General features: G+C 46.0%; 1 protein-coding gene across 9 annotated transcripts in view; it reads left to right on the plus strand.

Moving 5' to 3' along the window:
* Arsg (arylsulfatase G) overlaps nucleotides 1–17,998 on the plus strand; it is a 145,477-nt gene that overhangs the window by 61,248 nt on the left and 66,231 nt on the right. For all 9 annotated transcript variants that reach the window (XM_031354545.1, XM_031354548.1, XM_031354549.1 and 6 more), the window contains one exon: nucleotides 16,647–16,834. In XM_031354545.1, coding sequence (XP_031210405.1) covers nucleotides 16,647–16,834 — 188 coding nt within the window. The remainder of the gene's footprint in view (nucleotides 1–16,646; nucleotides 16,835–17,998) is intronic.

Below are 17,998 nucleotides of genomic sequence, written 5' to 3' on the forward strand. Positions count from 1 at the left end.
AAACAAACAAATAAATAGAATAAAATAAAATAAAGATGCCTCTTTGTGCCCGTGTCAGAGGACAGCCTGTGGGAGTTACTTATACCATGTAGATCTCAGCTCACAGTCAGGTTGCCAGGTTTGGCTGGGTTTACCTGCTCAGCCCTCTTGCTGGTCCCAAATTAATTAATTAATTATGTAAAAGATAACATTTATTTTACTACTTATTATCGATTGGTCTTCCTCTAGCCAGAATGTCCCAATTTATTTTTATTTATTTATTTACTTAATTATTTATTTATTTATTTACTTACTTACTTATTTATTGTGCCAGGGTCTTTCGTGAGGAGCTGGGGTTCACCTCTTTGACTAGACTTGACTGAACTGGCTGGTGATACCCGGAGGTTCTCCTGTTTTCACCCCTGCAGGGCTGGGATGGCTTTTTAATGTGGGTTCTGGGGACCAAACTCAGGCCCTTGTACTTTCATGGCAGAAACAGCACTGACTGAGCTATCTCCCCAGCCCTTAGTATGTCTCTGCTGAGGGACATAACTAACTTGTGTCAGGCAGTGAGGGCTCGGGATTCTGAAAAGGTAGGTTGAGGCAGAGCACAGTGGGTTGTAATGAAGAGGCAGAAGCTAGACACTGAAGAGGCAGAGACCAGAGGTAGGATGTCTGGTTAGGGCGCTGAAATGGATCAGAACGTGAGTTCTGGAGTGCTATCATGTGCACTCCATGGAGATTCTCCATGGCAGCACTGAGAGGAAAGAGACAAGAAGTCACATACTGGGCTGGAGAGAGAGCTTAAAGGCACTCACTGAGAAAGCTTCATTACTGAAATTTAATCGCTGGAACTTACCTACAAGAAAAATAAAAAAGTGTGCATGTGGTGTCACACTCCTTTATTCCCAGCACTTGGGAGGCAGAGGCAGGGGAATCTCTGAGTTTTAAGGCCAGCCTAGTCTACAGTGTGAGTCCAGCACAGGGGCTACATAGAGAAACCCTGTCTGAAGAAGAAGAGGAGAGGGAGGAGGAGCAGGAGGAGGGAGGAGAAGGAGGGAAAAAGAGGAGGAAGGAGGAAGAAGAAGAGAAGAAAAGAAGGAGGAGGAGGAAGAGAAGGAGGAGGTGAAAAAGGAGGAAGAGGTGGAAGGGGAAGAGGAGGAAAGGGAGGGAGAGGAGGAGGAGGAGAAGAATGGAATGGTAACCAACTCCAAAAACTATCCTCTGATCCCCCTACTCACTACCACCACAAACAGTCATTTTTAAAGTGATGTGCATGGCCAGGAGTGGTGGTGTAGTTCACACCTTTAATCCCAGCACTTGAGAGGCAGAGGCAAGCATCTCTCTTGAGTTTGAAGACAGCCTCATCCGCATTGTGAGTTCCAGGCCAGTCGAGCTACACAGAGGGACCCTGTCTCAAAGCGAGGGATTTATATATTTGAAGTGCAGGCTTCAGTTTCTAGTTGGTTGATTGAAGTAGATAGACTTGGGAGTTTGGGATGAGGACGGTATGGCTTCTCTGTGCCCAACTCGTGGCAGGTTCACCAGCAGCTAAGTCACACTGGTTCCTGGAGTGTCACTTGCTCATGTGTGTGGGTCCCTACAGGTATCATACAGGCAAGCAAACTGCTCAGAGATAAGAATGAAAACTTGGTGCAGACTGACTTGGTCAACCTGAAGCAGACTTCAGGGAGTCTAGCAACAAGCTGCTTATTCCCAGTGTGTTTAAGCCCAGCATAATTTGGAAAAAGGTTTTCTGGTGTGATACTGTCCCTGCTGCACAAGGAAGGGTAATCATACTGAAACTCAGTTTCTTTCAAGAAGATGGGGTCTGGAGATATGGCGCCTTTACTAGCTTAGGGGCCTTAGGGCCTAGTCTGCTCTCAGCCGTACAGATAGCATAGAGGTCATTTAAACCATAAGCCACCTCTGGTCCTAGTTGTGGGAGATTTATATGGCCTGGCCCAATAGCTAACACAGATCAGGTAACCTGGCTATTAGCCACTTCTGGTTCTCAGCTGTCTGGATGGAAGAACAGGTTCTTCAGCTTTTCCATAGGAAAGACAATCCTATGTGCTCCACAGTCTTGATTTCCCTGGAGATCTGTGGGCACAGGGACCTCCATGTTATGCTCCCAACACTCATGCCTGCCCTGCTCGCTTCTGCATCCTTTCCCTTGTCCCATTCTGGAATATTCTCTTTCTCCGTGTTTGACTAGGGCTATCAAAAGCTTGCTCTGTCCTCAGTGCTCTGCTAATCGCGTTATGTGCTTCATCTCTTTGGATCTCTCAGGTAACCTGGTGAGGGGGATCCAACCCCTCTCATCTTCCAGAAGAAGAGGGACTTTCAGAGCAGGTTCCCTGACGATCCCCCTCTTAGCAAGGGCTGCCTGATCTGCATCCACGTTTCTCAGAGCTTTTCTCTGTACTCCTCAACCTGGGCTCATTTTACATTGTGATCCACCCGTGCGTGTCTTCGCACTTTAAAGAGGAGACTGTCTCTCTGTGTGTGTTCATGTGTGCGTGCATGTACGTGTGCAAGTGCACACAGGTTTGTGTATCTGCATGTGGGGACAGAGATACTCCTCAGTTGCTGTCCACCTTATTTTTTTTTTTTAATCTCAAAGGTTTATGTATTTTATGAGAATGAATGTCTTGTCTTCATGCATGTCCACGCAACATGTGTGTGCCTGGTCCCCGAGGAGGTGAGAAAAGGCCATGGGATTCCCTGGAACTGGAGTTATGGATGGTTTTGAGCCAGTATGTGGCTGCTGGGAATAGAACCTGGGTCTTCTGCAAGAGCAACAAGTGCTTTAAACTACGGAACCATCCCTTCTGCCTCTCTACCTTGCTTTTTGTGACAAGGTTCCTCATTGGATCTGGAATTCAAAATTTAGCTATCTTGGGCTGACCTGTGTCTACGTCCCTAGCACTGGGACTCCAGACACCAGCGCAGCTCTGACACTACACAGTAAGCCCCTGTCTCAAAAAACAAAATAAAATAAAGTGGTAGTAGACTTGAAGGCAGTGATTTGGCTTCCAATCAGGTTGATTGGAAGGAGGATGCCAAGGTCAGGCTTAACTGTTTGTTTGTTGTTTGTTTTTGTTGTTGTTTTTAAAACCTGAGTTCTGGGAGCCAGCATTCAGGTCTTCATGCATGCATGGCCGACACTTTACCCCATTAGCCATCACTCCAACCCAGATTGTAGCCTCTGTGAGGGGAAGGCTAGGGCTTCTTTCATTCTTGAAGTGCCCCATTTAGCCCTAAGGGCCCTCTCTATTGTTTGCTGAAGGAGACTGTGCTCCCGAGAGCACAGGACACCACCTTGGCACTTCCAGTTGTTCTGGACCCCACCTGGCTGCCCCAGAGGCTGGCAGAAATATCTCAAGAAACTTGTAACCTGTAAAGACCTGGGTGTCAGGCTCCTGGTTGGGAAGGTCTGATAGAGGGCCTGCAGACCATGGGAATTACACTGGATTTATGGGGATTACAAAAAAATAAAAACAAAACCACCCAGATAGAGGGGTTCCAGCCAGGCACTACTGTTGGTTGTTAATTGCTTCTCAACATTGCTTCAGCTACCCCGTAGAAAATGGAGTGGTGGGCAGTGGAGGCTCACACTTTTAATCCCAGCACTCAGGAGGCAGAGGCATTTGAATCTCTGAGTTTGAGGCCAGCCTGCCCTAGAGAGTGAGCAAGGGCTACACAGAGAACCCTGTCTTAAAAAAAAGAAAAGAAAAGAAAAGAAAAAAGAAAGAGAAGAGAAAAGAAAAAAAGAAAAAGAAATCGACATGAAAGAAAATGGAGTAGGTAGAAGGGGAGAGGGGACTAGAACCAAAAGTTGGGGGGGGGGAGCAGGGTTGGGCTAGCTATGCTCTATTCAACGCCAGGCCACAGCATGCATGGTATTCAGTAGAGTTACCTCACAGGATAGAGAACCGTTTGCAAACAGGTGGAGACACAGGGTTAGATCTCTGTGTGTGTTTGTTAGGGCCATCTAGAAAGAGGGAAACTCAAGGTTGGCCTGCAGGCAAGTGTGTGGGGGCATCTTTTTGATTAATAGTTGATATGGGAGGGCCCGGCATTCTCCTGTCAGTTCGGTCCGTGGGCGTTGGTCCTGGGTGTGTAAGAAAGCAGGCTCAGCAAGCCAGGGCGAGTGAGCCAGTAAGCGGTGCTCCTCTGCGGTTTCTGCTTCAGTTTCTGCCTCTAGGCTCTTGCCTTGAGTTCCTGCCCTCACATCTGTTGGTGATGGATTGTGACACTTTCCTTCCTAAGCTGCCATTGTCAGTCGTGGTGTTTATTACTACATCGTTCGGCAGTTTGCAGGTAGAATTGTTAGGGCATGCTGGGGAGAAGGAATCGGAGAGGGAGGGTCAGGCCCAACAGCTGTTTCTCTCTGGCTCTGGGAAACCCAGCTTTGAGGCAGCCCTGAATTTGCAGGCATGTTGTCTAGGCAGGTGCACAGAGGCCTAGACTTAGAGCTTCCTTTGGATCCTATGCCTTGCTGCCGTCCCGTTCAGTGGCTTAGTGGGACTCTTTTTTTTTTTCATTTTCCCTTGAGCACTGTGAATTGTGCAGCGGATCCCACTGTGCTGGATGTAGAAATGACACTAGCAAGCTCGGGCCATTCCATTCAGAACTACATATTCAAAACAGAATAAATCCCAGGGCAACGGATGCTTAGGACTTAATATGTGTGAAGTGTTTGGGAGTGTGCCCAGGGTTATAAGAGGTGTTTTGTAAGTATCTGAGGTGAGGCTTATAAGAGTCACCGTGAGGACCACTTGGAGTGTGAGCTAGGCGGGTCCTTGTACATCACTCTCAAGAGGGAAGGAAGAATGGCTGTTTGTGTAGAAGTAAAGCTGTGAGCCATGGACCAAGCCGTCTGGAATGATTAGGACAGCTATTCATAGTTGCCTACAGTACCGGCATCCAAGGTTTCCCTCAGGAGTTTGAGCCCTGGGATCCTAATATGTGTGGGCTGCAGAAAGTATTTTGAATAAACCCACTCTGGGAAATGTTATCCCAGGCACCTGGGTACCCAGGGAAGGAAGGGCACAGGTACATTTTCCTGAGCTCCAGGACTCTGAGGGGCCAGATTGGACGTACTGGCAGGTGAAGCTCGCTAGCTATGAGTCCAAGATCTCCTGGAACATCCGGAGGGAGAGCCTCACCAAGCTTTATGCAAACCTGGCAGTGTGCATCGGCTCAGGCACTGTCCCTGACCTCATTCTGTCGCAGGGAGGCATCTTAGGAGGTACCGTGCGGCCTGCTGCCAAGAACGGAGGAGAGTTAGGACTGGAACGTGCAACCTGACCGGCGGGCCTGGAGTCTCACAGTGCGGTTTCCTTGCTCTCTGAGCACATCCTCTTTGCTGTTTGTTGCTTTAATAAAAATGGTTTTAGGCGGGGGGGTGGGGAGGGAATAATAAAGCTGAGTTGATAATGTGTTTGAGCTTTATCTTTAGAACCTGTATTAAAAAAAAAAAGCCAAACTTGGTGGCGATCCAAGTTTGTAATGTAATCCCATGTACTTGAATGCATGCAGGTGCAGGCACATATCCCAACATACACACATATAAACATGCACCTACATGAACACATGTATGAACACCACACACATGCATAGAGCTTTAGGGACAAGTGTGGTGGCATGGTAATCCCAAAATTCAGGAGGCTAGGTAGACAGGGCATTGTGATTGGGCCAGTGCAGGCCACATTGTGATTGGCAGGCCACCCTTGGCTATACAGTGAGAATCTGTCTTTTTCTTTTTTTTTTTTTTTTTTTTTTTTTTTTTTGAGACAGGGTTTCTCTGTGTAGCTCTGAAGACCAGGCTGTTCTCGAACTCAGAAATCCGTCTGCCTCTGCCTCCCAAGTGCTGGGATTAAAGGCATGCGCCACCACCGCCCGGCCTTCTTTTCTTTTTTTAAAACAGATGTTTGATTTGGAATTAACCTGTCTTCTGGGAAGGAGGCCTAGGTTTCTGTAGTGAGAAAGACTTTGTTAATAATGTAACAAACCCAGATATGTTATAGTGTAGACCAACCCAGAGGTTACAGGCACCATTCAATCAGCATGTATTCATACTTCCATTTTGGTTAACTCCCATGCCAGGTGTGGGGGAGAGGGGGTGGGGTGGGGAGGTGGTAGTGGGGGGGATGGTCTCCAAATATTGTGAAGTAAGAGAGTCATTACCTTGCAGTGGAACCCATATAACCGACTGCCTCGACCTCCCCACATGTACTGGACTTCAGACAGCAGCCATTTTGTTGTGGCTCAGGACCCACTTAGCTGGGCATCTGTGTGTTGCTGAAGATCACTGGGTACAATTCAGCAAGCAGGTGGTCAGGACGGAGGCCTGGGGACAGCTTTGTTCACAGGGCTGCTGTCTCCACGGTGATGACCTCAGCTGAGGCCACTGGCCAGAGCATCTACAGACAGCCTTTCCAGTGTGGCGGTCTTGTGATATCCCCACTTTTATATGGTGGCTCACTGAGGGTTTTGAGTGAGAAAGAGTAGAAACTGCCAGTCTTGTAAGGCCAGAGTCCAGACACTGGCAGCTTTGCTTCTGTGTTATTATCCTACTGGTCAGACAAACAAGCACTGACCCACCCCAGATTCAAGGGAAGTAATGTAAATCCCACCTCCCAAGGGAGGTGTGTCAAATTGGTGGCCAGCTTCAAACTGCCTTATGTAGAAAAGCAAAGAATTAGGGTTCTGTGCTGTCAGGGAATACTTCAAAAGCTGTGTGATTGCCTGGAGGCTGAGGAGCCAGCTCCATGTAGGATGGTACACCATTTACTTTTTGTTCTTCAAAAAAAAAAAAAAAATATATATATATGTCATGCTTTCTGGTTTATTTAGGCCCATAGTTACAAAGGGGTCAGTTCCATCATGGTTGGGAGGCATAGTGGCAGGAGGGGCTCTGTTGGTGGCAGTGGGGACTTGACACTGGACTGTTCACGTCCTGGTTGACCAGGAAGCACAGGACAGTCTGGAACAAGGGTTGAGGCAACCTCCTGAGGCTCACCCTGGGGATCTCCCTCCAGCCACGGGGGCCTAATGTCTAAAGAGTGGTTCTCAACCTCCCTAAGGTTGCGACTCTTTAATATAGTTCTTCGTGGTGACCTCCAACCATAAAGTTATTTTCATAGCTGTAATCTGCTACTGTTACGACTCTTGACATAAATAGCTTTGGAGACGGAGGTTTGCCAAAGGGGGCATGACCCACAGGTTGAGAACCACCCCTCTACCGTCTCCACACCTTTCACAAGCTGGAGACCACCTTCTGAAAAGTGTGAGCCCATGGGGAACAGTCTAGATTCAGCCCACAGCATGAGAGGCTGCTCCCTTCTCTGCTGATCACAGTATGGCCAAGGCCTCTATTTACACACAGTAACTTTTGTCAGTGAGACCTGATACCCAGACCAGTAGAAACCTCGACCCCCTCCCACAAGGATTTCTGGGTATTTTTCTCTTAGTCTGTAAGAGTTTGTTTGTTTGTTTGTTTGTTTAAATACAAAAAGCTATTTACAAGGTACAAACCGGCCACTTGAAGCTGTTAGAACCAGTGACCATTCAGTGACATTTAGTGGAGGTCTCCTGAGATCACCACTTCACTCTAAAAGGAAAGCCCTCATCCATCTCCCATTCTGGCAAGCTCCTGGCATCTGCAAGCTTTCTGTGTCTCACTGCATTTTCACACTTTAGATAGGAACACATGCATCAGTAGGTGGAATTTTGTGTCTAACTTCTCTTACCTATCAATATTTTTTTTGTGTGTCTGGTGTGGCGGATTGAACTCAGGGTCTTAAGCTTGCTAAGCAAGGGTTCTATAGACCTGATGCTTGTTTTTTGTTTTATTTGCCTTGATTTTTTTTTTTTTTGTCTTTATTTTGGAGACAGAGTTTCATTGCGTAGCCCAGGATGGCTTCGAACTGGTGATTCTCTTGTTTTGTCCTCTGAGTGCTGGGGTCAGGGGCATGTACTATCATACATCATACTTGTAATGTTTTTAAGGGACATCATACTACTTGTGTAAAAACTCTGTTCCTTTTTCATTGCCGAGTAATATTTCACTACATAGACATACCACACTGTAAAAAAATATCTGTTCACAAATAGAGTGACATTTGAGCTAGTCTCGCCTCTTGGTTATTCACAGTAGGAGTCTATGAACTCCTAGTGATCAATTCCCAGTATAGAATTTCTGAGAATCACAAATGACAACTATGTTTATTTTTTATGTGTTACAGGTATTTTGCTTTCATGTATATCTATGTTACATATACAAGCCTAGTGACTGTGGAGGCCAGAGGAAGGCATTGGGTCCCCTGGAAATGGAGTTACAGATGGTTGGAAGAGCAGCAAATGCTCTTAGCCTCTGAGGCATCTCTCCAGCCGTCAAGTGTTTATGATTTTAAAGATGCCTGGCTTGTAGTATGCCTGTGCTCCATCCTGAATGCAAAATAGAGGGGTACAAATGCAATAAAGAAATAAAGGCAATAAGGAAAGGAAGGAGAAACGAGCAAAGGAAGGTGTCCACACTCTTGGTATGAAGATCTCATTTGCCCCCCTCAGGGTCACTGTCGCTCCTGATGTTAAGGTCATGGTGAAGGGGGGCAGGGTGGCATCTACATGGGGACACCTCTGAGGAGCGTGAAACTATTAGAGACTCATAGGCACTTGGGGGTCCTAGCTGCCAGAAAGAGGCTGCATAAATGATGCTCAACTAGAAGTGTTTTGTTTCTTTGTGTGTGTGTGTGTGTGTGTGTGTGTGTGTGTGTGTGTGTGTGTGTGTTGAATCCGTATGTGTGCATATGTATTTGGGTACACATAGCCATGCATGTTTTGTGGTCAATGTCAGATATCTTCCTCTATAGCTCTGTACTTTGGCTTTTGAGTTAGAGTCTGTCACTGAACCTGGGGATTGCTGGTTTGGCTAGGCAGGCCAGTGGGCCTCCAGAACCTCCCCATCATCTTTCCCCAGCACTGGGGTTACTGATGAGGGCCACCATGCTCAGCTCTTGTGTGAGTGCTCCAAACACTTTACCAATGGAGTCATCTCCCTGGCTCCCACCTTGAGATGTTTCAATGTTACATTTCAGCTTCCACTTTGAGCTAGCCACTCACACCACGCAGTCTCAGGCAAACGGTGATTTATAACTGTCTGGACCTCCAGTTTCAGGGCATCTAATGTTGCCTTCTGGCTTCTGTCAGCACTGCACAGTAGTGCACATTCCTACATACATGCAAGCAGAACACTGATACACATACAGTAAGTACATCTTAAACAAAACGTTCTTCCATATGCCTGTAGTGCCATTATTACACTAAAAATGGCCAACAGTTCCTTAGTATCTAAAATCCACCTCACATTAAGATGTCCTTAGCTGTTCCTCAAATGTGCTGTTAAGTCTATTTGAAGCGAGACCACTTTCCATTTGTTTCTTTGTCTCTGGTTTGCTTTAATGAAGATGTCGCCTCCCCCAATCCCAGTTTTCTCCCTGGCTCTTTGGAGCAGCTGGACTTCTTGTCTCGAGACACCTGAACACCAGTTTGTTTGAGCATTTCCTTGTGGCATAGTTGACTCTGTTGTCCTCATAGCTGGATTTCCTGTAACCTGGAAATTAGATTCAGAAGTTTGATTAGATTCTGGCAAAGAGTTCTCGCTTTTATACACTTCATATTTCATCCCATTAGGAGGCATCAAAGGTCACAGGCAAATGATTAGTGACACTAACTCTAATCCCTTTATAAGGGAGCTAATTGCCAATTCCGTCCAATTTATAAATGTCTGTGTGGCAGAGTGACCCCATGTCCATTGGCCACCAGTTATTGTTTGGGAGCTTGCAAACACGCTCATTTCCCCAGGCTACTGCCGTACTTTCTGTGTGAGCTAGTTGCAAGGAGTGCTCTGCCTTGTCTCCTAGCAGAGGCTGTGGGTCAGTCCAGAGGGTCAGGACATGTGCCTAATTATTTTCCTTTAATTATGAATTTGCAGGCTCTTGGGTTAGTATCATGTTCTCCAGTACTGAAAAACATCTCTCTCTCTCTCTCTCTGTCTCTCTGTCTTTCTGTCTCTGTCTGTCTGTCTGTCTGTCTGTCTGTCTGTCTCTCTCTCTCTCTCTCTCTCTCTCTCTCTCTCTCTCTCTCTCTCTCTCACTCTGGGTGTGTGTGTGTGTGTGTTGGTATACTTTTTTAGCTTACTTTATTGAGTTCTATCATCTACCACCCTTCCAACCCTTATTATACCCTAATCCCGTCCAAACTAGGTGAGAGAGAAAGAAGGTTAGAGGGAAAAGGGAGCATAGACCCCTTTAGACTACTTCCTGCTGATTAGGGGCAATCCAGCAATAGCAAAAGCAGCAGCAGGGGTTGAGGGGCAGAGGGGGCAGTAATAGCCACAGGCCCTCTTGGGGCTCTCATATTTATTCCCTCTCAAGAGTCCCCAGAATTCCAAACTTAAACTATCTGCAGCTGGCAAAACCCACACCCTGCCTAGAGCATAAATCACAGTCACCGGCTGTGTAGAGCATAAATCACAGTCACCGGCTGTGAAGCAGGCTCTCATACCACACCTGGGATTAAAGCAAAACACACTCACATGACAGAACTGGGCTTTTGTTTTGTTTTTTTGTTTTTAAGATTTATTTATTTTATGTATGTGAGTACACTGTAGCTGTACAGATAGTTGTAAGCCACCATGTGGTTGCTGGGATTTGAATTCAGGACCTTCCGAAGAGCAGTGAGTGCTCTTACCTACTGAGCCATCTCACCAGCCCCAGAAGTCAAAATTCTCAACTATGTGTGTATGCACACGCATGTGTGGAGATCCCATGTAGGGCATTATGCATGCAAGGCTAGCACTGTACCAATGAACTGTATCCCCCAGCATATATCTATTCTTTTGATGCCCAAATTGTCTCAAACCTGGAGTTAGGAATTGCTCCAAAAAGATATGGTTCCTTTTCATGTGGGATGGTGTTGAAAAGAAAGAGCAGATGCAGGCATGCAGGAATGTTCATTTCACTTGGGGTGAAGGGGGAAAGCAATGTGTCTTTCTTTCATTTTAGTAGCTAGGATACACACACATACAAATATTTTTTGAGACAGGGTTTCTCTGTGTAGCCCTGGCTTCCTGGAACTGCCTCTGTAGACCAGGCCTCGAACTCAGAGATCCGCCTGCCTCTGCCTCCCAAGTGCTGGGATTAAAGGTGTGCCATTGATCACCATACCAGGCCTGGCAACTAATGACATTTTGTTTCTAACTAAACTTTTTTTCTTGTGGTATTGAGTTGAACTCAGTCTCAAGCATGCTAGGCAAGGCTAGTCTACCACTGAGCTATCTCCCAACCCGGTCTTTAACGCTGCCAGTGATTTTTATATCATAGGCTTTCTTAACATCTTATGGCTCTTGTGTTTTCTGACAGTGAAACTCTTGGGCTCCCTGTTACGAACATTAATGTAATTGCTTATCTATATTATTCTCTCATACACATGAAATTGTCTCAAGAATCCCATTACTAACTCTCCTACTAATCATGTAGCCGCTGTGTAAAGTTTAAGATTTTCTCACAATAGACATTTTAGTTGTTGTTCTTAGATTTTATTTTCTATCCCCTTGGGGTGGACGGCCAGAACACCAAGTACAAATGCCACCTGAAACGATTCTTCCCTCTGGGCATTCTTATTTAAAACATGTATAGTAAGACTCGTTTGCTTCTGTTTTGTTTCTTCTTATAGAGTCTGCTTTTCCTTTGAAGTTTAACTTTGAATTTTGCCCAGATCAGGCATCTACATGGTATAGAAATCAATCCTTAGAACCTCTCTACCCCAGGCCACTTCTCCTGTCCCTTGTGAGGAATTTGTGTATTTTATTTTGTTTTATTTTATTTTATTTTGTGGTTTTTTTTTTTTTTTTTTTTTTGAGACAGGGTTTCTCTGTGTAGCCCTTGGCTGTCCTGGAACTCTGTAGACCAGGCTGGCCTCAAACTCAGAAATCTGCCTGTCTCTGCCTCCCAAGTGCTGGGATTAAAGGCGTGCGCCACCGCCGCCCAGAGTGTATTTTATTTTTAAGATTCGTTTTGGCTTATCTTTTGTATCTATCAGTTATACAACATAAGCAAGGAAGGGTTATTTTGTCTCACAGTTTGAGGGTACAGTCCATCATGGCGGGAAGGTGTGGTGGAAGGAACATGAGGAAGCTGGTCATGTTGTGTTCTCAGGCAGGAAACAGAGCAAGGAGAATTCACTCATGGACCGCACGCAGCCCATGGGACCATGCCAGCCATATTAATGCTGGATCTTCCTTGCTCAGGTAAGCATCCCTGGAAATACTGTCACAGACATACCCAGGGGTTGTCTCCTAAGTGGTTCTAAATGCTACCAAATCTACAATCAGACTGTTCCTCCGTGCCATGCCTGTCCTTGTGATTTTCGGAGCATCCATAACAGGGTCATCTTTCAGATTCTAGGCTGGGTCCCGTCCACTCTGGGGATCCTCTTGCTAAGCTTGGATCCTTAGGAGTCCTTTCTCCCTGTCAGTTCTAAAATACTCTTGTCTCCCTCCCTTTGTCTCTGTCATGAGTTTGGGGTCTTACACTCATCCATTGTTGCTCTTTAAGCTATTCTACTCTTGCTTTCTTCAAATTACTTCTCTTTTTATGTTTACTTATTTTATGGGTAGGAGTATTTTGCCTGTATATATACATGTACACCTTGTGTGTGCTTGGTACCTTCAGGGTCCAGAAGAGGGCATCGGATCTTCTGGGACTGGAGTTACAGGTGGTTGTGAACTACCACGTGGGAACCAAACTCCAGTCCCTTGCCAGGACAAGTTCCTTTAACTGCTAAACCATCTCTTCAGCTCCCCGACACCAGTCTTGTTTTCTAACCAGGTTCTGTGTTCCTTAAGGGTGAGGCCATGCCTAGAATTTTAGAGAACATGTTTATATTACATTTTTATTTTTTATTTTTTATTTTGTGGACATGCTGGGGATGGTGTCCTATGCCTGTGGTACCCCATGTAGAGGTCAGAGGATAACGTATAGGAATTGGTTCTCTTTTCTACCATGTGCATCCCAGGAATTGAATCCAAGTCACCAGGCTTGATGGCATGCGCCTTTACCCACGAAGCTTTAGAATTCTTTTCTATTTCCTCATGGTATCTAAGGTAGGCATGGGAACTCAATCATACGTAACAGAGCCAGGCAGTTCTTTGCTGATAGCAGTGGTCACATCCCACATGCTCACAGCAAACAGCGGATACTGCAACCTTATTCTGGCTGGAAACACAGAGCTACATTCCTGTGAGCCCCTGGATGCAACATTTTTACCAGTCAGTCGATTCATAACCTTGTTTGATGTGTGATTCTGTTTGAAGACACCTTGTTTGTTTAATACATACTTCTGAGTCATTAGCGTCGCATCCAGCCAACTGAGCCGTAACTCAGTCCTGCCCAGCTTGAGGGACACGCTCGTCGTCTTGGTAGAGCACATCACAGCTTTCGTGTGCACCGGAATGCCAGACAGCACTTGGCACCTCACTGGTGGGGGGCACTGCACACTGTGAAATCACTCACGAAAATATCATTAGAAAAATAAAAGTCATGGTGCTCAATAGGGAGTTCGGAAGACACGAACAGCCTCAGAGCTGAACCAGGTTGGCAGAGTCACTTTGTCTATTTTGTCTGACCTCAATAAGGCATGTATGCATGCGCAGGCACCTCTCTCTCGCTTTCTCTGTCCCTCCCTCCCTCCCTCCCTCCCTCCTTCCCTCCCTGCCTCTCTATGTGTATGTTTTATTCATGTATGTGTTGTTTGAATGTGTTCATGTGTGTATGCAGCTATGTGTGCATGAAGAGGCCATAAATTGATGTCAGGTGTCTCTCTAGATTGTTCTTTCTACCTTATTAAAAATGTTTTCCTTGCATCTATTTTTTTTCTTGTTTTTTCTTTTTTTTTTCTGAGACAGTGTTTCTCTGTGTAGCCCTGGCTGTCCTGGAACTCACTCTGTAGACCAGGCTGGCCTCGAACTCAGTCCTTGCATCTGTTGTTTTGTGTTCAGTTGTTGGCATGCTTATGCCATGGCGTGCACATGGAAGTCAGAGGATAGCTTTGGGGAGCCGGTGTAGGTCTTGAGGATCGAACTCAGATCATCAGGCTTGGTGGCAAGCACATTTACCTGTGGGATGATCAGTTTGGCCCCAGCTTATTTTTTGAAACAAAGTCTCTCACCAAACCTGGAGTTTCTTTCTTCAGAAAGACTAGAAGGTTCGCCATTGACCTCAGGGAATTTTCCCATCTCCACTTCCCCAGCACCAGGATTCTAGACAAGTGTTGTGTTGTTATGTGTTGTATGCATGTGTTGTGTTGCTATGTGTTGTATGCATGTGTTGTGTTGCTATGTGTTACATGCATGTGTTGTGTTGCTATGTGTTACATGCATGTGTTGTGTTGCTATGTGTTACATGCATGTGTTGTGTTGCTATGTGTTACATGCATGTGTTGTGTTGCTATGTGTTACATGCATGTGTTGTGTTGCTATGTGTTGCATGCATGTGTTGTGTTGTTATGTGTTGTATGCATGTGTTGTGTTGTTATGTGTTGTATGCATGTGTTGTGTTGTTATGTGTTGTATGCATGTGTTGTGTTGCTATGTGTTACATGCATGTGTTGTGTTGTTATGTGTTGTATGCATGTGTTGTGTTGTTGTTATGTGGTGTATGCATGTGTTGTGTTGTTATGTGTTGTATGCATGTGTTGTGTTGTTATGTATTGTATGCATGTGTTGTGTTGTTGTTATGTGTTGTATGCATGTGTTGTGTTGTTGTGTGTTGTATGCATGTGTTGTGTTGTTGTGTGTTGTATGCATGTGTTGTGTTGTTATGTGTTGTATGCATGTGTTGTGTTGTTGTTATGTGTTGTATTGTTATGTGTTGTATGTATGTGTTGTGTTGTTATGTGTTGCATGCATGTGTTGTTATGTGTTGTATGCATGTGTTGTATTGTTATGTGTTGTATGCATGTGTTGTGTTGTTGCGCTGGATGGCATGTGTTGTGTTGTTGTGCTGGATGCATGTGTTGTGTTGTTGTGTTGTTGCGCTGGATGCATGTGTTGTGTTGTTGGGCTGGATGCATGTGCTCTGGGAATTTGAGTTCATGCTCATGCATCAAGCAGTTTACAGACTAAGCTTTAGTCCCAACCCTGTTACTCACATTTTTTGTAAGTGTATTACTTTTCTTAGATTAATTTTTTATTTTATTTTTCAGTTAATTCTTTTCCCCCCAGTATAAAACCCTTTATGTGGTAACCACAGCTGGAGCCCAGGTCCTCTGAGTGGAGACTCTGGTGTGAGAGTTCACACGATGGTCAGTAAATTCCTCATAAGGAGACTCGGTGAACACAATCTCTTTCCAGAGCTCGGGGATCAGGTAGCTGTGGGTCTTGGAGATGGCATCAAAGGTGGCCTTGGCAAAGTTGCCCATGGTGGCAGTACAGGCCCTGGCTGAAGTGTAGCTGTCACCTGTACCATCTGTCATCAGTAGCTTCTTGGGCACAGGGGCAGAGACACACACGTAACTAAAAATAGAAAATAGTTGTTCTTCAGGAGAACACCTCTAGGGCCTCTGGGGGAGGGATGAGATGTGCCAGCACAGAGCCACAGCGGCCTGTCACCTGCACAGAACAATGTGGAACCTGCCAGTCTTGTTTCCCCAGTAGCCTCTCTGCATAGGGACAACAATGGCCAAGATGACGGCCCCTTGGATGGCAGTGACTACCTCCTTGGAGCACTTAACACCAAGACCAACCTTTAGGGACGTGTCCAGGAAAAAGTCAATAATCTTAGATTCATAATGGGCAGGGAGATCTCCTCCAGGGACTTGATCTTCATGTCCTTCACTAGGCGGCCCAGCTTGGTGACGGGGATCCCCTCCTTGTCTTTGGTTTTAGCTCGTTGAGCCCCATGGCCTTGATCATGGCTACAGCCTTGACTGTTACCAACCACAGCTCCTAAACATGCTGCCAAATCTTCCATTGAAGCTTCTGAGGCCTCCTAGTCCTGGGCCCCCAGGTCCTCAAGACCTCCCTACTGCACTATGTCACATGCCATTTGGTATTTCCTGAAGAAGAAACAGCTATTTTTAAAAATTTTAATTATATGTATGTGTATCTATGTGGGAGTATTCACACATGAGGACAGTTGTCCACGGAAGCCAGAGGAGGGCGTTGACACCCCTGCTCCAGGATTGGAGTTACAGGCTGCACAACATGGGTGGAGGGAGCTGGACTCTGGTCCTCTGAAAGAGCAGTCTGTCCTTTTAATCATGAAGTTGTGTCTCTTGCAGGTCTGTTTCTATCCATGGATGATTCTAAACCAGCTGAAATATTGATTTGGGGGGTTCAAAAGCTCACTGAAGTGAGTGACTTTGACACATGGAATCTGTAAGAAGATTGGCCTTGCCAATCTGAGTTAACTCAAGACTAGTTTTTGTTTTTTGGTTTTTTGTTTCTTTTTCTTTCTGGGCTTCATGTTCCTTGAGCACCACCGGATGATTTCTAAAGCTTTTCTCAGGACTGCCTTTCTAGTTTCTGAGTCCCCGTTGCTTTTCAATTGACGCCCTGTAGCTGGCCAGGTCCTGATCTAGTTACTCTTTCCTTACAGGTTTGTAGACTTCCACGCAGCTGCTTCTACCTGCTCCCCCTCCCGGGCCTCCCTGCTCACTGGCCGGCTAGGACTACGGAATGGAGTCACGCACAACTTTGCAGTCACCTCTGTAGGGGGGCTTCCACTCAACGAGACCACCTTGGCAGAGGTGCTGCGACAGGCGGGTTATGTCACTGCCATGATAGGTAATGTGCCTCGGGGAGCTGCTTCAGGGGTTGCTGCATCTCTAAATGGCTCCTGCCTCTTCTGCTCACATCTGTGTTTTTTCCCCAGTTTCTTGCTGGGTGTGGTAGGAATGCTCTCAGCTAACTTTAAGCAACTGCAAAGACCTGACTGTAGCCCGGGAAACGTGCGTAGTTCTTTTGTCCCATGATAATAAGCTTAGTGGTAAGTGATTGCGTCCATTGGGTCAGATTATCTTAAAGATAACTCTGGGAACTTTTTCAGACTCTCTTCTGCTGTTGTGAGCACACTGGCTTTTGTTCTTGTGCCTGTGGCTGCCATGGCTCATCTTCGGGGTCCTCCATTATGATTAGGTTCGAGGAGGGAGAAGAGTAGGTGGCAGGCTCATGTGTATCCACCTACTTCCATCAGGAAAGGGAGACTTTTGTGTAAGATAACCGTCCTTCATTCCCAAGAACTGGGCTTTTAAATCTTACTGTCCAGAGTTGGGTGGCCTGGCTCCTGGGTTGCAAAGAAGGCTGGGGAACTTGGGACGGGATTATAATCATCGACGTCGCCCTGGACATGGTCCTCTTGAACAAACCCGGCAGCTCTAGGCTAGGAGTGCATCAACGATGGAGCACCTGCCTAGAATGCACAGTGCAGCGGGTGCCGTCTCTGTAGACAAGCAGCCCCAGCCCTGCCCCGTCGCCACCATAAATGAGGGCATGCATATACGATAGGAAGGCAGCAGTTGATTCCCTATTGCTTGACTGATTCTTTCTTTTCCTTCCGTTAGTTTTTTTTGTTTTTGTTTTGATACAGTCTCTCTTGTTTTTCTTTTTTTAAGATTTGTTTATTCATTTCATGTATATGAGTGCACACTGTAGATGTACAGATGGTTGTGAGCCTTCATCTAGTTCTTGGGATTAGGACCTCTGCTCGCTCCGGTTCGCCCCGCTCACTCCCTGCTCGATCTGGCCCAAAGATTTATTATAAATAAGTACACTGTAGCGGTCTTCAGATGCACCAGAAGAGGGTGTCAGATCTCATTACAGATGCTTGTGAGCCACCATGTGGTTGCTGGGATTTGAACTCAGGACCTTCGGAAGAGCAGTTGGTGCTCTTACACGGTGAACCATCTCACCAGCCCCAGTCTCACTTGTTTTAAGATGGCCTCAAACTTA

Source organism: Mastomys coucha, unplaced genomic scaffold (assembly GCF_008632895.1).
Source record: "Mastomys coucha isolate ucsf_1 unplaced genomic scaffold, UCSF_Mcou_1 pScaffold5, whole genome shotgun sequence".
Classification (NCBI taxonomy): Eukaryota; Metazoa; Chordata; class Mammalia; order Rodentia; family Muridae; genus Mastomys; species Mastomys coucha.